This window comes from Phycodurus eques, chromosome 20, assembly GCF_024500275.1.
Source record: "Phycodurus eques isolate BA_2022a chromosome 20, UOR_Pequ_1.1, whole genome shotgun sequence".
In the NCBI taxonomy this organism is placed as follows: domain Eukaryota; kingdom Metazoa; phylum Chordata; class Actinopteri; order Syngnathiformes; family Syngnathidae; genus Phycodurus; species Phycodurus eques.
Window position 1 is genome coordinate 12,940,231 of NC_084544.1, and position 20,711 is coordinate 12,960,941.

General features: G+C 39.7%; 1 protein-coding gene across 1 annotated transcript in view; it reads right to left on the minus strand.

Moving 5' to 3' along the window:
• Nucleotides 1-20,711, minus strand: part of stt3b (STT3 oligosaccharyltransferase complex catalytic subunit B) — a 78,306-nt gene that overhangs the window by 27,647 nt on the left and 29,948 nt on the right. Inside the window, exons 3-7 of the mRNA XM_061665218.1 lie at nt 14,518-14,805; nt 11,560-11,625; nt 3,559-3,658; nt 2,797-2,895; nt 930-1,076 (exon numbers count right to left, since the gene is read on the minus strand). Coding sequence (XP_061521202.1) covers nt 930-1,076; nt 2,797-2,895; nt 3,559-3,658; nt 11,560-11,625; nt 14,518-14,805 — 700 coding nt within the window. The remainder of the gene's footprint in view (nt 1-929; nt 1,077-2,796; nt 2,896-3,558; nt 3,659-11,559; nt 11,626-14,517; nt 14,806-20,711) is intronic.

The window sequence follows — 20,711 nt, forward strand, 5'->3', positions numbered from 1 at the left end:
CACATCCACACTTTTGTGATCCCATCACAAAAAGGCACCTCTAATGTGACGACAATAATAAAACCAGAGGGGAAATTATTGTGACAGGTAGCTAGAAGTACCTACCCGTCCTGATTACTCAGTACAATGTCAACGATGATAAAAAGAGAGGAGAATCTACCCTACAAAATGTGCTGTTATACTTTTTATGTGAAGACAACTTGAAAGCACAAGCAATACTCTGCCAATGTACAAAATTAGCATTCTACTTTGGTCTTACACTTATGACAGCTAAGAATGCTAAAGTTACTTGAAACATTGCCTGCTCAGTTTGTTTAGGTTTCATAATTAGGGTTAAATAGACTAGAAACAACTGCATTTGGATTCATGCATTATTGGGCTTTGCTACTTTGCAGCATCACAAACATTTGCCATCATAAAGAGCTATTAGTGTAGCGTGAAGCACAAGAAACATCTGAGCACAGTATATATTGGAGTCAAATCTATCTGATGTGAGTATTCCGGATCAGTGTGTTGACCTATTTAAGAACACACTTATTAATCTAATCAGCCATGATCCTCATGCATAAATAACAAGTCTTTGCATGTAAACAGAGGACATTAAGGGAAGTATTGTAAAGATCAATGACATTAATTTGATGTCAAATGAATGAATTTATGATGACTAATATTGTGAGACTGGCCGCATATTTAGTATTTATAGTACATTTAAATAAATAATAGATAATTAAATCTTAATTATCGAGTGTAACATGATCACAGAAAATACTGAAGCTGTGCAATTGCTCACAATGGCAAAAAACATCCATTTGTGAATATTCGGGTTGCTAGTAAAAGCATGAGCACATCTGTATGGTAAAACAGATCATACCGTACATGTACAAATCATGAAGGGATATTACTGTAAGCATACATACAGTCATACATACCCGTGTATGTGAGATAGATCACGGTGAGGAAGACCATGCCAGCAGCGAGAGAAACACCGAGAAAGAAGAGTGTCTGGAATTCTTGTCTGGTCAATCTGTCTCTCAAGTACTGCAGGAAGGCGTATGCTTGTAGTAGCGCAAAGACACCTTGGGGGGGGGGAGAGTAAAAAAAAAAAGAGAGTAAACAAAAAAATTCAAAAGTGGTACAGATTTCAAATATGTTCAACTAAATAGCCCATCTGTCTGCTTCGTCTTATCTGTCATTCATGGTCCCTTCGGTAGCAATGAATTAGTCTTCCTTTATTGACTGTGCAGAGCTCTTCAATCTGTCTTTTTTTTTTTTTAAGACATGAAAAACAATTGTTTCTTTCTAGCACTTTCAGCACCTTCTTTGACAAACCACATGTGAAATCACCCTCCTCTTCAGAATGCCTTCAACCACCCACTGCAGATCTCAGCCTTTCTACAGTGAAGCCCCTGAATTTTTCGTGGAGAGCCGCCATGGTGCTAAAATTCTATCCCACCCTGCCCGCATGCCTCGAGGGTCGCCGTCCCAACATGTCGATGGCTCAGTCACTCTCCCTCATCTCCCATTGTGCTTCCTAAATGCTACCACCAGATGTTCTGAGCAGCTGCTACACAGGCAACCTAAAACGTACTTGCTCTCTTAGAGCTAGCACAAAGGGAAAGCCAAAAACAGAGTGGGAGAGATTTCAGAGCTAGCACACAGGGAAAGCCAAAAACAGAGTGTGGCAGATATTTCTGGTGGAGAATTGTTCACTGCCTTTTAAGATGCTGTTAGTGTGAAATTCTAAGAAAGAAAATCACTTCACACAACAGTAACTAACGTTGGTTGGAAAGAAAGAGTAAGATTCCTAATGTTAAGGATTCAACAATAGTGCGTGTTTATCATACAGAAAATACCTTCGGTGTCAAATGACAACTCTATGCCAGGTCTATTTTAAGAAAATACACAATACAATTCACTCAAATGCCAAAATACAGTGCAATACAATACTTTAAATTGTCAAAATAGGCCAGTAAGAGAGAGCCGGTAGTAGGTAAGTACCATTAATCTGATATTTACAATGCTATTGTGTATGCAAACATGCTCGCAGTGTACCAGTCAATGAGGACTTCAGTCAGCGCAGAACACTAATTTCTGTAGTTGTACATCTTTAAAATGTGAGCTACTTCAGAATTTGAGAGTCTATTCCTAGTTTTTGACTTTTGTCATTGACTAAAATGTTAAATGGGCAGGTACAGTATAGCTTGGGTGTTTTAGTTCATTTTAAACTGCTGAAACTGCAGTTGGATAGCGACAAGCCTTCTTCCAGTCCCTGCTGATTTAGCAACGACATTTCACTATTGACTATTGTATGTTTCTTTCATTAAAAGAGTACCACCAACAATTTTGTCCATGTGTGTCTCTATGGACCCATTGTTGTTGTTATTCTGTTTATATGTTCACATAATACAATCACTCAAATCAGGAACAACCGAACCAAACTTCCTTTTAGTTTGAAAGTAGAATCCCAACTTACATTAGGATTCTGTGCAATTGTTAAAGTCCAATGCCACTACTATGGTACTACTTATTAAGCTGCAGCACAACTGATGATCTAATTTGCCACCCTTTGGACACAATTTTCATAAGGCTCTCCGTTCAAAGACTACACAAAAGCATGTGACAGTGAAAATGCCATTAAGTCCACTGTAATTTGCAACTGTACAGTGATATACTATACTCCATGATTTTGCATGTATTATCTCTTGGTTTGGATTTGTCTTTTAAATACATGTACAAAGTAAACCAGTGAATGCAGTGCAATTGTGTTGGACAATGAATACGTCACATCGGACTTACCAGCAGCAGCCATATGCTCACTGGTCCTGATTGGCTGGAAGCCGACAAAAGGGATCTGCATTGATAGTACAAGACCAACAATGTAGAACGTGCTGTAAGCTGTAAAGACAGAAGGAGAGCGAGAGAACTGATAAGTTACCAAACCACAAGCTCAAACTCACTAAGGGTCAGATTTCGACAAATGCACACTTACGTATACCTTAATTTATTTCCCCCATCTTCATGAACAGTAAGCTTTAGCAAAACCATCTCACTGTGAAAAGGTTATGACCTAATTGAGAAACTCTCCATCGGTCTGCTTTAAAAATTGTCGATTAAATTTACTGTATGTACACATACGTAAATGTCAACATTGCATTATTTGGTTTCATTTTTCAGCAATGGCTTGACTACAACTCCTGATGGATACACACAGATGTTTGAAAGGATAAAATGGCCCCGCCAAGGGATAGGGTTCAGAAGTTGTACACTTCTCAGAGAAATATTAATGTTTCATCATCACAAATGTTTTCTCTACAATCAAACGCTAAACTACAAAAAGAACATTGGAGCGGATGGTAGCATTTGAGAAAAACATGGCCAATTGCTTATGATTGCGAGGTGGCACAGGCATGAATGTGATTTAGAATTTTGATCATCTAATGTTATGTTCAGAAAGAGAAGGGAGATTTTGAGCATACGTTTATGTTCGGAATCCAAATTAATTGTGAACATCAAGTCATTCCCGACGACAGCTTATTACAATGAACGTGTGTTCCATACCAATGTAGACTCTTCGGCTGTAACGTTGCATCAGCAGCAGCACGAACACATGAAGGGGAATCAGGTTGATTATAAACACATAGCCTCCCCATGCTGATACCTAGGAAGAGAAACAAGTAAACAATTCAGCTTAAGTGCACCATTTTTATTTTTAAATTCGATTTCCAGATATTGAAAATCAGGTTCTACAGTAAAAAGGCTTAGAAGAAATGTCAGGTTAATCTCAGGTAACCACAGAATTGGTTGACAAACTCATATCCGGTGCTCGAGAGAGAGAGAAATGAGCAGCGAAACAATATTTGATAAAGAAAGCTAGCATCAGCAATATCTAAATGAAGAATTTGGCACAAAATGAAGCCTGCTTTTAAACCTAATTTTGAGTCAGCCAATGTCATGCAGACTGCTTGTTATGCAGTGTACAGTGGAGAAACAGCAATATTTGGCACCTCCCCTGAGCCTTTTCACCACACTCACTGTGACTGCACAATGATGTATAACTCATGCCATGGTTTTGCATGTTTAGATGCACCGGCACATTGCTTGTTTTCACCAATAGTAATCCAGAAAGCTAAAGCTATTTGTTGATTTTTTGACAGTTGGCAAGAGCCTGAAATTTACATCACTGCCATACACAAACATACATCGCAAGCATTCAAGTTGGGGCTCTCCCTCATTGAGCCCTTGAATAACTGACTTACTACCATTAAAACTGTAAAACGCAAGTGAAAACCTTTTCAAGGAGGTATAGGATAAATCTAAAGATTTCCATAAGGACATTCAGTTAGCAAAGATTTTCTCATCAGAATATCTTGGCATTTTATTTTGGGTATTTAACTGAAACTAATATACAATAAGTTAGATTGCAAGACTGCAAATAAATGGTGTTGCGACTGAGATGTACATATCTATGTATAGTCAACAAAATGTTTAGACCACCCTTGTTTCTTCAATTTCTTGTTAATTTTTAATGTCTGGTCCAACTCTAGGTATATTTGTTTGGACAAATATAATGTCAACAAGAATAGCTCGTAAGCGTTTCACTCATTCACTGCCAGTACTCCATGTTAACATGGATATTTGAATTCAACAGCCTTCAATGTCTTAAGAGCCAATATCTAGCCATTTTCCATGGTTTTATTGATAGTAAACAAAATCAAAGGCAATACAATTAGGCTTAAGCATGTCAAATAGGACAAAGTATTATGGAATCCGCTACATTTTGCTAATACAGGGTTTAGTGACTCAAACAAATGGGTGATTTATTTATTTATTTGTTTTTGGATTCCCTTAGAAGTAGGGATTTTGGAGATGTGAGGATTCCGCCCAACAGCGATGATATACAGTGCCACTACAAAGTATTCACACCCCTTCACATTTTCCACATTTATGTGACACACGTATTCTAAAGCTGATTTGAGTAGTTTTCTTTACATTTATAAAAAGACAATAGCCCATAATGACAAAAAGTAACGTAAAGTATTTTCCGACATTTGTGTAAATTTACAAAAAGATTTAAACATTCAAACATAATGGGTTCATAAGTATTCAAACCCTTTGCTATGACACTCAAACTTAAGCTCAGGCGCATCTGATTTCCGCTGATCATCCTTGAGATGCTGCTACAACTTGGATTGGTAAATTTAGTTGACTGAACATCATTTGGAATGGCATACACCTGTCTATATAAGGTCTCATAGTTGGCAGTGCATATCAGCAGAAACCAAGCAATTAAGTCAAGGAATGGTCTGCAGACCTCAGAGATCGGATTGTGTCAAGGCACAAATGTGGGGAATGATAAAAAAAAGAATTTCAGCAGCATTGAAGGTTCCGAATAGGACTGTGGTCTCGATTATTCGGAAATGGAAGTAGTTTGGAATCACCAGGACCTTTGCTAGAGTTGGCCGTCCGACCAAGCTGAGTAACGGGAAGATGGGCCTTGGTCAGAGAGGTGAACAAGAACCCTATGGTCACTAAGGCGGCGCTCCAGTGTTCCCTTGCGGGGATAGGAGATCCATCCAGAAGGTCAACCACTGCTAACGCACTCCACCAATAAGACCTTTGTGGTAGAGTGGCCAGACGGAAGCCACTTTTCACTAAAAGGCAATGGCAGCCCACTTGGGAGTTTGCCAAAAGGCACGAAGAATTCTCAGACCTGCAGAATCAAAATTCATTGGTCTGATGAAACCAAAATATAACTTGTTGACCTGAATTGCATCATATCTGGAGAAGAAGAGGCACTGCCCATCATCTGGCTAACATAATCCTTCCTGTGAAGCATGGCGGTGGGAGCATCATGCTGTGGGGCTGTTTATCTGCTGGAGGAACTGGGTGACTAGTCCGCATAGAGGTTAAGATGACAGCTGCCAAATATAGAGAAATTCTTCAAGAGAACTCGCTTCAGAGTGCTCTGGAACTCAGACGAGGGCGTCGATTCACCTTCCAACACGACAATAATTCAAAGCACACAGCCAAGATAAAGGAGTGGCTTCAGGAGAAGCCTGCGAATGTCCTCAAGTGGCCCAGCCAGAGCCTGGACTTGAATCCAATCGAATATCTCTACAAAGACCTAAAAATGGCTGTCCAACCTGGCTGACCTTGAAAGGATCTGCAGAGAAGAATGTGGGGAAATACCCCAATACCCCAAAACAGGTGTGCCAAGCTCATATACCCAAGACGACTTGAGGTTGTGACTGCTGCCAAAAGGTGCTTCAACAAAATATTAAAGCAAGGATATGAAAACATATGTGCCTATTATGTTTAAATTAATTTGTACAACTGTCTGAAAATATGTTTTTACTTGGCATTATGGGATATTTTTGCACATTTATTTATTTATTTTTAAAGAAAACTATAATCAAATCAGCTTTAGAATAAGTTTAACAGCAAAATGTGGAAAAAGTGAAGGGGTGTGAATACTTTCTGGTGGCACTGTATAGACTAATAAAGGCATGTGCATAAGTCTTGTATTGGAACCACTGTGCCAAAATAAGACATCTGAATGAATAATCCCCACTCGTTAACTTTGAACAAATATTAACAAAAAAATGTGTTTGAGATGAGTCATGTCAGTGCTCAGCCAGAGGCGCATGTAACTCCTCTTTGTGGCTTTTCTCGCTGGCCCAATGAATACATGGTTAAGTTAATCGTATCGTGACGCAAAACCCAAACCAGCTAAACTACAAAATATGACATTTATCTTGTTTAGTATGCCTGTGGCTCTGAGGAAGGTGACAAGCCCTCTACTGTTATTAAATCGAATCATGAGGTATATAGAGATTCCCTCCCGAGTGTTCACTCAAACAAGCTTCACTTTAGGAACATGGTTCAAGAAGAAAACCGTGTGCCAGATACCCAAAGGCTAACAGCTCAGGGCAAGAATCAGATAGTGGTTGGAGTATAATCTAGCCCTTATCGCACTCTGAATTTCATACTGTGCTCATCTGCCAACCACAGGGCCATTCTGAAGAGGAAAGCGTGAATATGGGATGCAGTGGAAAAAGTGGTTCTTCAGTGTGTACATGTTTTTGCAGCCTATACATTGTGTTGTCATCCTTTGTTTCCTTCAGGGAAAAAAATGTGTACGGTAACTCAGAGCTACGGAGTTTACTCCTGTAAACATTTTAAGATGGGGGGAGTGATGCAAAAATGTTTGATGATTAAGTTCTTCATTCAATGAGGATGCGGCGAGATATATACACACATATATATATATTTTTTTTAAAGGCTTGTAAACTGCTCCTGCAAATGACATCAAATCAATCTTTCTGCATTGATTCATGCACACTGACGGTTATTGATCCATGTATCATTTGAAGTCGATCGGCTCAGCAAAATTCCGTGCCTTCAAAAATTCTTCTCTGCCCCTACGACATTTATTATTATTTTATTTTTATTTTTTGGGTGGCGTGAGAGACTGTTTGAGAACCTCAGAAACGCATGCCCCAATGACTGGGAAATGATGGACTACCAAAAAGGCAGCGGGTTCCCTGACAGCATGGCTGGGTCTCATGCTGTTTAGCGGCAGGCCGCGATGGATCGCACTGTGAGGAAGAGACCAGGCTCTTTCTGTAGTTGGCATGTGGGCCCTCCTTGACAGCGGAGGCAAACCGGCAGGGGCCCCTCCAATGGTAGGTTACATGTCAATCATTCATCCATCCATCCATTTTCTGAGCCGCTTATCCTCACAAGGGTCGTGGGAGTGTTGGAGCCTACCCCAGCTATCTTCGGGCAGGAGGCAGGGAACATCCTAAACTGGTTGCCAGCCAATCGCAGGGCACACATAAACAACCATTCGCACACACATTCACACCTACGGGCAATTTAGAGTCTTCAATTAACCTACCATGCACGTTTTTGGGATGTGGGAGGAAACCAGAGTGCCCGGAGAAAAAAAAAAAAAAAAACACACAGGCACGGAGAGAACATGCAAACTGGACTTTGACAAAATGCTCACCAGGGTCACGTGACATGAGAAAAAATTAAGCCCACAAAATGGTTCCCTGAATGAACTTTAGCTCCCCAGCACTCATGCAGCCCCAGACCATGACAGTCCCACCACAATTGACTGCAGGCAAAGACACTTATCCTTGTACTCCTCACCAGGTTGGCGCCACACACACTTGACACCATCTAACCCAATTAAGTTTCTTGGCCTCATCAGACCACAGTGCCAGTCATCCAGTAATGTACTTAGTCTGCTCATCTTCAGCAAACTATTTTGCTGATTTTCTTATACATCTTCAGCAGGGGCTTCAGGAACGATAGCCATGCAGATCAATTTGATGCAGTGTACAATCTGATCACTGAGAGGCTGACCCTGTCACATCACATTAAAAACTATGTTAATTAATGGCATTGGGAGACGGTACACCATAATCTCTCAACTCAAAAAAGTTCAGACTTTCTAGTAGGCTTTTCCAGTCATTTTTGTTGCAACATCTTACATCACAAGCCATGCTCCACAGAGAGCTTCCACAGCACCCGAATTATCTAATTGTTCAAAGATATCAGGAGAGGGTCACAAAAATATCTCCCAAGACATAAAACATACATAGAAGGCAGTCAAAGTGGAGACAATGTGCCCAACAGTTAATCCAGAACCAGATGTCCTTCCAAAACTGATGAAAAGACGATGAGGTCAAGGAGGCTGCCAATAGGCCGACAGCAGCGTTGAAGGAGCTTCATAAATAAAGTACTGGCTGTAACAACAATCTCCCGTCGTCTTCATTTGTCTGGGCTCTTTGGGGAAATGTGTCAGAGTCCAATGAAAGCAAGTTTGACTATATAGAGCCCTGGGAGGGGGGCGGGGGGAATGAAGTGACGAGAAAAAAAACTGACCTTTTTATTATTATTATTATTTTGCGCAGTTCGACTTAGAATAAAACACCGGCTGGTACGAACAGTTTAACAATAGTCAATCGGACAAAATGAGCTAGGATACCCCCCTGATGATATTTGGTGGTGACTGTTTAGACGGAGGGCTAATGAAAATACATTACTTGACGAATGAGCATGACAGCAGTAGAGAGCCATGCAGAATGCTTCCTCCACCATTATAATGCTTCCTCCACCCTCGCACATTACCAAGTGGAAAAAGTAGGATGCTGCAGAGCAACCAGCATGGTTCCAGTAGCCCCCGTCCATCAGGGAAGCCTGCTGCTTTGATCCTTTTCCTTATCTTGCCCTTCTTGTCACTTTTTCTCCGATGAGGTTGCTATTAAGACCGAGGATCTTTTTCCATTTACATGTAGCTCTCGCACTTGTCACATTCATTTACACCACATGTTAAAAGCAAACCATGGCAAAGTGTCAGCGTCAGGTTGGTGGGATTGTAACAAAAAAATGCAACTGAGTTTATCCTGTCATGACGAAAAGCTTTTTGTTGTTGTTGCTAGGTCTACTATCAAGAACAGTGGGTGGCCTGCAGATTAAGTACACAGACTTATTAGCAATTCAGAGAATGCATGTTGGAGACACACCAATAATAAAAATGAGAAACACAGAAAGCTTGAATTTGAATTGTCTGATGAGTATGCAAGCTGTGTCCAAAGAGAAAATACGTAATTTTTTGCATTCCTCGCTGCCCCACCTTTCATTAACATTTGCCTTTTTGTATCATATCTACTCCCTCTAATATTTTCCTTTTCCTGTACAGTTTCAATTAATTCTGTAATATTCATATTTCAATCATTCGATCCATCAAAATGGCTCCTCCTGGATGCATCGATCCAGTCTGATCAAAGAATCTGGACAGCTGTAATTTATTTTGTTTGACGCCCAAAAAAAATAATAATTCTGCCACAGAAGTTTTACTTTTAAGTGGCAAAAAAGTGTGCATTTCTCACTAAGACAAAATTGTCTTGAATAATGCCTTTATCACTTCTCTTGCCAGACATTTTATCAGTTTAGTATTATTTATTAATGGAGGAATTCTGGCTTCACTGTCTCTCCCTTTTCTCTACACTGAGAACATCTAGTCTTTACTCCAGATTTCATTTAATTTAGTAAATTCCATACGTAATTTGTTGGATCTTCTTATTGCCTTATTCAATTGAAATATACAGTGAAATCTCTAAAACCGTACAATATGGAACACAACTAAATAAGGTAGAGTGTTCAATTTTTATTTGGCCTTGCGCTTTGATTTTGTGGATGGAACCACAGAAGTGTTCAGGTCCTACCTGGAGGAAAGGAGTTATTTTGTAACCATTGGAAGTGTTCAATCTCATCGAATGGCAATGACCTACGGGGTCCCTCAAGGGTCAGTTCTTGGACCCCTCCTGTTCATCCTGTTTTTGACTATCATAGCTATACCGATGACAGTTATATTGAGGTGTTGTGTTACTGTCTAAAACAGATAGATAACTGGATGAGCCGAAATCTTCTTCAATTATCTCAAGTAGACTTGACTATTGTAATGGTCTCCGGACTGGACTCCCTAAAAAGAGCATTAAACAGCTGCAACTCGGGTTCTGACCAGAACAAAGAGGTCAGAGTATATTACTCTAATTCTAAAGTCTTTACACTGGCTTCCAGTCAGCTTTAGAATAGATTTTAAAGTTCTGCTACTGGTCTATAAATCACTAAACGGTTTCGGTCCTGAATACATGTATGAAATGCTAATGGGATATAAACCCAGTAGGGCTCTGAGATCGACAGACTCAGGTCAAATAGTGGCGCACAGAATCCAAAGCAAACATGGTGACACAGCATTTATCTATTATTGTACACACAAATGGAATAAGTTGCCAACAGACGTGTCAGCTCCAAGTGTGCATGTTTTTAAGTCCCGTTTAAAAACTTTTTTTCCCCATGCTTTTTAGATCATTTCCACTTTTAAATTATATTTCTTCCACTGTACGCCGCATAATTGTATTTTTATTTTTTATTAAATGTTTTTAATCATGTAAAGCACATTGAGTTACCTTGTGTACAAAACGCGCTTTATAAATAAATTTGCTTTGCTTGTTTCAACTATTGCACAGCAATGTAACATTTTTAAGATTAAGATTTGAAAGGCAAATTTAGAGATTATTTGGAATGGTTATTAATTTAGCACTTACTCTTAGAAAATTTAATTAGGGAGCTGCAAAAATCATGCTATTTTTTACAAATATGGCAGAATACTAAAATGACCTGTAAAGAATTTGTGAGTTAGATGAACATAAATGTACATATTTGTCATGGTAAAATTTGTTTTTGAAATTACACATGGGGCCAAAATCCTTGCTAAAATTGTGTTTGACTTTGTAGGTTCCACTGTATGATTTTAAAATGTTTTGATTCCAATATTGTATTTTATTTACTTTTGCTTGCGTTTTGTTCTTCACCCAGATTAGCTTTGGTTGCTTTAACGCTACAGTGGGTTAGTCATTTATATTTACGTTACTTGATGGTGCCCAAGTTCCCACTAAGATTATTCCTAAATATGTAATAATTAATTCATTCAATTAGGAAAAAAAAATGTCAGAAGTGTCAACGTTTGTTCGGAATGATACTTACCATATAAAAATAACAGAGACAACAGCCTATAGTCCAAAACACAGAGCCTGTCTTCACAGATTTCACCTAGGAAAGTAGACAGTGAAAAGATTATTAGAGGGTTGTCCACATAACAATAGGCTGCGTAGAAGCACTGACTTAATTTCAAAGTAAAAAAATTCAAGTACACTTCTATTGCCCATCCATCTTCTACACCATTTGTCCTCATTAAGGTCACGAGGTGAGCTGCAGCCTATCTGAACTGACTCGGCGAGAGGCGGGGTACTCTTCTACTGCAATAATGATAATGCTTCTTTAATTACTGTGGATTTTCACTGAAGATTGACTTGTCCTCTGCAGAAGGGTCACAGCTCCTTCATGAGGTCTGCATTGTAATTCACCTGAAACAAGCGTACTTTACAAGTAAATTTAATCTCTAAATGTAATTTGTTAAATGTGTAACATTGTGACATATGCCTTATAATTGTAAAGCACGGTTGGCACTGGGTCATGAAACCTCTTCGCCAATGTGGCTAAACAGTATAAAAATCTCCTCGCCACACGTGTAGTTAGCCACATGATCACGTGTTTATTTGGATAAACATTTAGCCACACTTAGCCAGTCACGAGGACTGAAATTAGCAATAAAATAAATAAAAGCCTTAAAAAAATAATAATAATTTGCCTTGAGGATAAATAAAGGCCTTAACAATGTGGGCCCAATTAAAACTACCAAGTCAATCAATCAGGTTTAGAGGTTAAGGATTTGCGAAAATATGGAGAGGTTTGTTTTTTTCTTTTAAACAAATATTGCGATTCCAATTTAGCATGTGATTTTTCGGGAGGAAGTTTTGTTATCTTAAGCATTATTCACTGAACAAGAATTATTCTATGGTGTGACCAACACAACACTGGATACAGCCAACAAATGAATGTTGTATATAGCCAATGTATGTTGGATATAACCAACAATTAACTTTCCTATAGGTCAGGCCTAAATGTTATGATGAATTTTTTTTTTTTTGCTATTTAATTGTAAAAAGAAAAGCCTTCCATCACAGTAGAACATTGACATTGATTTAACCTCATGCCTTGCAAAAACGTAATACTGTATAATGGTCTTGTCAGTAGCACTGCTGTCAGTGTCAGCAGAGTATAGCGATAAAATGGAGTGACAAGTGACTCATCACCAACATGTTCGTATAAGCAATTCAAATGCTAAACTATATCAAATGTTAATTCATGGTCTTATCAATTAAAGTACAATTGTTGAGAGCATCTTTGTACTGATGAAGGTAGTGAGCGTAGGCTTGGAGATGGGTGGTTTTCCTGTGCAGTCTTTCAAGGTGTCGTGTGGGATTTCATTTTATGGAGTTCAGGTGTGTACCAGGGAGCGGAGTGAATTTTTCTTCTTCCGCCTCTTTTGTTGTGCTTTATTTTTCTACATCTTTTCTTCTGCAACCAACCCTTTCGTCTTGCTTCCTGAGCCGCGAGAGAGAGAGACTCTCACCCACAAGCTTGAATTTACGCTCGTGAGTAGACAAGGCAAAACTTTTGCCAGACTGTACAATAAATAGTGTAATATTTTGTTATAAGTGGGCTGAAATATCCACATTTGGTCAAACAGTGCAAGACAAATACTACAATACATCAGAATCATCTTTATTTTGCCAAGTATGTCAAAAAAACAAGGAATCTGTCTCCGGTAGTTGGAGCTGCAATTAGAGCAGTTAGAATGACTAATATAGCAATAGTCCGGTGCAATGAGCATTGTGCAAAGGGCGCCGAGACTTCCAGGAATGTACGCAGTTTAAAGTGACTAGTAGTGCGATAATCTGGGACAGTGTCAATTGTGCAAATGTGGCAGATACTCCTCAGTCAGTGTGCAAGTGGTGCAGATGTTACTCTGGCGTGCGTGGCCAGTATTGGTCAACAACAGATATGCAAATAGTGCATGAAAGCATCTAATGTAAACAAGAGTAGCGCGCCGTTGCCTTCACGGTCACGACGACCTTCCCAAAATGGCCGCCACATAGGCATGAATATCAGACGGGCTGGCTTACCTAGTTTTAATACCTATGCCTGGGAAGCCCAATAGAAGACGCTGTGTGAGGTCATGTGACTGTGTCATTTGATTGGTGAACTAGACTTAAACGTCACGAGCGCTTAAATTAGAAACAGCACCCAATGCGGAAGTCGTAGTCTCGCGCACTAAATACTTGATAAATAAGCAATAATCGATCAATAAAAGTAGCGAGCGGCATTTAGATCATTGTAACGGCGTAAAAGCACCGTTACTTCTCAGCAGCAGAAGTTGTTTTTTCTGATCGTCAACTCCCGTGACTTATCCGGCGACCGCGACACCCCCCCCACCCCGAGGATAAACTAATTGGATCTATATGATTCACGTATATGGCCTAGTTTGAGTTCAAAACGGCGAATTTTGCCGAAAGGCGACTGATTTGTATGCATGCATGCATAATTCATCATCTGAGGCCATAAAACAAAATAGGGCCACTTTTCTGGCAATACAAAGTGTGCCTGCTGAAACATAAAATAGTGCCACTTTTCTGTAAATACAAAGTGTGCCTGCTGAAACTGAACAAAGGGGGATAAAATTCTGCATGTTGCAATTCAATTAAATATAAACCTATTAATGTCATGTAAAAAAATAGGGAGAATGTTAAGACTATTATAAATTACTATTAAAAAAAAAAGGTTCATGTAAGGGTAGATAAGAAAACTCAAGACAATGTGCACGTGAGCTTAACAGCTAACGGTAAGATTTATACAGCTGGATTGAATACTGATTTTTATGCATCTGGCCTTAAGTGGTTCTTTTGCATTTAATGTTTTTATATAATATAAATGGTACTAAAACCATGCCAGACATTCACCTTTGTTAGATAATGCTCGCCTACAGCAAGCTCTTCAAACTTTAATCAACCAATTAGTAAAAATCAAATCAAGCTTACATACCCAGAGATAGTAGGTGAACTGCAGGGCAAAGATGGCAATGCCCTCATTGTCAAATGAGCCAGCGACGGAGCGGGAGATGTAGCCAGGGACGATGGCAATGAAGCAGGCTGCCAGCAGCCCTGCACCCTGGTTCCACAGCTCCCGCGTCAGCAAGAACGTGGAGATGGCCGTGAGACCGCTGAATACCGGCGCCAGAAATACGCACACATCTCGAATGTGGACAGTGATGTGAAGCAAGTTGAGCACATAGTGGATGAGTCCTGCAGTCACCATTAATCCTGGATATACCTGTGTAGGTGGGCAGAGAGAGGAAGCGATGGTGAAATACAAATTTGAATCAATGTGATGAAGAGATGATAGAAAGTCAAATGGGGAAAATCTGATTTAGTAACTACTGTAATTTCTTGTGTATAATGCACATTTGCCCTCCCAAAAAATTGTCAAAAGTCAATAGTGCGCATTATACTTAGCTATAGGCAAAAATGGGGGAAAAAAGACCTTCACATTTTATAAATTTATGCCACCATCTCGAAGTTATGAAAAAGCTGTACATTTTCATTCCAAAATGCCACCTCTACCTAGACATTATGAGAAAGGTGTACACTTTCATTCCAATATGCCACCGCCACCTAGGTCATGAGAAAGGTGTACAATTTCATTTTAATATGCAAACTCCGAGTGGTTATGAAAAAGGTGTAGCCTACAATTCCATTCCAATATGACAGGGGTACGTATGACTGCATATATGTACAGTTGTGCTCACATACCCTGGCAGAATCTGTAAATTATACACACACACACACACACACACACACACACACACACACACACACACACACACACACACACTGCAGCCCTATGGGAGGCAGAAGCCAGTGCAAACCGTAGGCCCGTCCCAAGCCCGGATAAATGCAGAGGGTTGCGTCACGAAGGGCATCCGGCTTAAAACTTTGCCAAACAAGTATGACCTTTAAAGCATTAAAGAGGATGAAAAATGGAAAGGCATTTGGTCCTGATGACATTCCTGTGGAGTTATGGAAGCATCTAGTAGAGGTGGCTTTGGAGTTTTTGACCAGCTTGTTCAATAGAATTCCAGCGTGTGACGATTCCTGAGGAATGTAGGAAAAGTGTCCTGGTGCCCATTTTTAAGAACAAGGGTGATGTGCAGAGCTGTGGGAACTATGGAGCAGTGATTCCCACCCAGTGTGCCGTGAGCGGTCTTCAGGTATGCCGCGGGAAAGGATCAAATTTTACTTAATTGCTCAAGAAATTATTTATTTCCAAGAAATAATGTGTCTTTATTCATCTATTTATGCCTGTGATGCAGACGGACAGGCAGAACAAATGAATGCTATTCTATTAGATGGCAGGAAGTGCATACAATAATGAATGTATCCACTTTTCCACACACATTGTGTCTTTGTAGATCAAGAGAGAGCCTATGACAGAGTACCCAGAGAGGAACTGTGGTACTGCATGCAGAAGTCTGGAGTGGCAGAAGTATGTCAGAATAATGCAGGACATGTACGAGAGCAGCAGAACAGTGATGAGGTGTGCTGTAGGTGTGACAGACAAATTTAAGGTGGAGGTGGGACTGCATCAGGGATCAGCCCTGAGCCCCTTCCTGTCAGATGAGGTTAGACTGGAATCTCCGTGGACCATGATGTTTGCAGATGACATTGTGATCTGCAGTGAAAGCAGGGAGCAGTTAGAAAGATGGGGGCATGCACAGGAAAGCAGAGGAATGAAGATTAGCCGAAGTAAGACAGAATGTGTGTGTATGAATGAGAGGGGTGGTGGGGGAAGAGTGAGGCTACAGGGAGAAGAGATAGCAAGGGTGGATGACTTTAAATACATGGGGTCATCCGTCCAGAGCAATGGTGAGTGTGGTGAGGAAGCGAAGAAACGGGTCCAAGCAGGTTGGAATGGGTGGAGAAGGTGTGTCATGTGACAGAAGAGTCTCTGCTAGGATGAGGGGCAAAGTTTATTAAACAGTGGTGAGGCCAGCCATGATGTACGGATTAGAGACAGTGGCACTGAAGAGACAACAAACAGAGTTGGAGGTGGCGGAAATGAAGATGTTGAGGTTCACTCTCGGATGTGACTAGGTTGGACAAAATTAGATATGAGCTCATCAGAGGGACAGCCATGGTTCGATGTTTTGGAGACAAAGAGAGAGCAGACTTCGATGGTTTGGACACGTCCAGGAGAAATCATGAGCATATTGGTAGAAGGATGATGAGGATGGAGCTGCCAGGCAAGAGGAAGACCAAAGAAAAGGTTGATGGATGTCGTGAGGGAAGAAATGAGGGCAGTTGGTGTTCGAGAGGAGGATGCAGGAGATAGGCTTACATGCAAAAGGATGAGGCGCTGTGGCGACCCCTATAGGGACAAGCCGAAAGGAAAAGGAGATATACATAACACACACACACACACACACACACACACACACACACACATACATACACATGCCCAATTCCAATGAAGTTGGGACAGTGTGTTAAATAAATAAAAACAGAAAGCAATGATTTGCAGATCATGTTAAACCTATATTTAATTGAATACACTACAAAGACATGATATTGAATGTTCAAACTGATAAACTATTGTTTTTAGCAAATAATTCACTTAGAAATTTATGGCTGCAACACGTTCCAAGAAAGCTGGGACAGGTGGCAAAAAAGACAAAGTTGAGGAATGCTCAAACACCTGTTTGGAACATCCCACAGGTGAACAGGCTAATTGGAACAGGTGATGCAAAGTAGAAAAGTGTTCTGTGGTCTAACAAATCCACATTTCAAATTGTTTTGGGAAATTGTAGACGTCGTGTCCTCCGGGCCAAAGAGGAAAAGAACCATCCGGACTGTTATGGACGCAAAGTTCAAAAGCCAGCATCTGCGATGGTATGGGGCTGTTTTAGTACCAATGGTATGGGTAACTTACACATCTGTGAAGGCCCCATTAATGCTGAAAGGTACATACAGGTTTTGGAGAAACATATGCTGCCATCCAAGCAACGTCTTTTTCATGGACATCCCTGCTTATTTCAGCAAAACAATGCCAAACCACATTCTGCACGTGTTACGTGGTTTCGTAGTAAAAGAGTGCGGGTACTAGACTGGCTTGCCTGTAGTCCAGACCTGTCTCCCATTGAGAATGTGTGGCGCATTATGAAGCGTAAAATACGACAACGGAGACCCCGGACTGTTGAACAGCTGAAGCTGTACATCAAGCAAGAATGGGAAATAATTACACCTCGAAAGCTTCAACAATTAGTGTCCTCAGTTCCCAAACATTTATTGAATGGCGTTAAAAGAAAAGGTGATGTAACACAGTGGTAAACATGACTGTCCCAGCTTTGTGTTGCAGTGTTGCAGCAATAAAATTCTAAGTTAATGATTATTTGCTAAAAACAAAGTTTTATCAGTTTGAACATTAAATATCTTGTCTTTGTAGTGTATTCAATTAAATATAGGTTGAACATGATTTGCAAGTCATTGTATTCTGTTTTTATTTGTTTAACACAACGCCCCAACTTCATTGGAATTGGGGTTGTACATATATGTATTATTACACAATTAAAACATTTTTTTTTTTTTTTTTTTTTTAAAATAAGACTGCTGACTGAACAATCATCAAGTTATTTCTTATGTTTTGTTTAATGATAACGCTTTTAAGAAATGCTTGACAGTTTAATTTGAATCCCATTAAAATAAAATTAAATGTGTTTCACATGGCCCTTGATGTTTTCTTTAAAGAATTGTACCCATCTTACAAATTCTGCCTGGGTAATCAAACATGAGCACAACTGTGTTTTCTCATTTACTAAGTAAAAGTAGGGTTGTGAATTTCAAAATAAGTGTAAGTAAATATTATTAAATATTATAATAGTATTACGTTCAAATAAAGTGCTTAACTACAGAATTATTTGGGGGGGGGGGGAACAATACAGGTAATACTTTGTTTTTATCATAAGGGTAGAAGCAAAAGCATGCATTGTAAAAAAAAAAAAAAAAATGCATTATACTGTACATAGCAAGAAGGGTTTTCCAGAATTTTGAGGTCAACTTTGGGGGTGCGTATTATACATGGGTGTGCATTATACACGAGAGATTACGGTAATTCTCAGGGTAATTGTATTAATATTTAATAATTGAATAATGGTCAAGCAACAATCACGGGGTCCCATCTGAGTAGTTTCATTGACAGGTGATAAAAGGTACATACATAATATAACCACCAACTTAATACAAAAGCAAACACATCCCGCTTTTTCACTGCGCCGTGCCACAGCTCCACTCTCCTCTGCTTTGGGCTGTCGATTTTCCACTTAAAATAGCACCAGAAACAGAAAGCCAAAATACACGCTGCATTAAATGCATCAGCCATGATGTTGCGAGATAATAAACAAGAGAACAAGGGTTTTATTCTTGGCATCTGGCTGTTGGTCGGCGAAGTAGGAAATCCTACTCTGTGCCATACACAGGAAGTCAGCTATCCGCATAGGTTACGTGGCATTCCACATGTAACGGATTAGCTGTAATCAGAAGGCATAAATTTGCTGCACAGGAAGGACTGATGTTAATTCTGTGTGAGGTTTTTTCAACATTTATCAAAAATATATCGTAACTTCCACTCTGATTGTAATTATGGACTAGTAGAGGAAGGCCTAGCCAATCCAACTCTGATTGTGTGCAGTACACACTGGTGGTTCTCTTGACTGTAGCAGTGCTTAGTTTAACATGCTTGTAGTGTCCCTGATGTGTGTTCACATTATTAGCAACCTATGCAACTGTTTCCCTTCAGTACCGGTAATTGGCCCGCGCCGATGAGACCTGACCTTGATCTAGTTCAATACAAATCAAACATGACTTGGAACGTCAACTCATGAGGATTATTAGGATAATTACTAGTTCTACAATGTTTTTAATCTCAATACAACTGGTTCTGTATGGCAGAGAAATTCTCAATCGTTTGCAAAGAACGTTTACATATTTATCAACATTTCTAAGTAAGCATTCAGTTAGTGAGGTTTCTCATTTAAAAAACAAAAAGGTACTAAACACAAAGCTTTCAAAGGTGCACGTGTCATCGTCCTGAAGGTTTGGTTTAGTGCTTCTATAGTGATCTTTTTGAGCCATTACATTAAAGAAACAGTTCTCTCTTATCTGTAGTTTCAGGAGAAAGCATGTCTGGCAGTTCTCCTCTGCGGAATACATGATGGGTGGTAGAGAAATGGAAATAAGATGGACTGGTTTTGAAAGAAAAAAAGTCAAATGTCACGTTAACTGATAAAGGACCTATTTGCTAAATGGCGTAACCCCCTGAGTGCTTGGAGGCTTAATGTTATCCACAATTTATGAGAAATGTCGATTTAATTAATTAATTTATTTATTTATTTTTTTAAAGGCAGGAGGCAAGTAGCTTGATATTCAGGCTGGGGCAAGGGCAGGGATGGCAGCATCATCAGGATGAGGAGTGGAAAATTGCAATGGCAGCATTATAGCAATCCCAATAAAAGAATAAAACATTCAAAGTTAAAAAAAAAAAAAAAAGAAAAGATAGACAAAATGAAATGCTGCACAACAGAGAAACGAACGGGGTGAAGGTATAAGGTTAATGCTGCCTGACTAACGATTTGACAATGAGGTTGGGTTCGTCACAGCCGGATGCATACCTAAAGATCAAACTTGCCGAGTGCTCCACTTTACAATTGTCACAGTCTTATAAGATGAAAGCAAGACACATTGCACAACATGAATGGGTGGATCATTTCACACTACATTTACATTGTGCAGTGGCACTGGCATAGAATTTTAGTAGATATCAACAGAGTAGATATCAAGTGCTAAAGGCTACATCAGTGTGCAATTAATCATTGTTGGGTTTTTTCCCTTTTCGGGTTGCTGTCATGGCATTGCCGAGTTGAAATTTAGCACTTGTGGTGTTCATGTACAATCATGGCTGGGAAAAGGGGCGGCAACTTCGGATGCTAGTGTTACTCACAGTTTATGCGCGTAATATAACTGTAGTCAAACGTATTGATAAATACGTTACCTAAATTTTTCTAAAAAGAGAAAGAATACACTAGCTGGCGTGTGGAAATAACTATACTATTGGTTGATTCACTGTCAGCGATCGTCACGGTAGCTAGAGGTAGACACACCAAGATGATTTTTCCTAAATATCTGGCA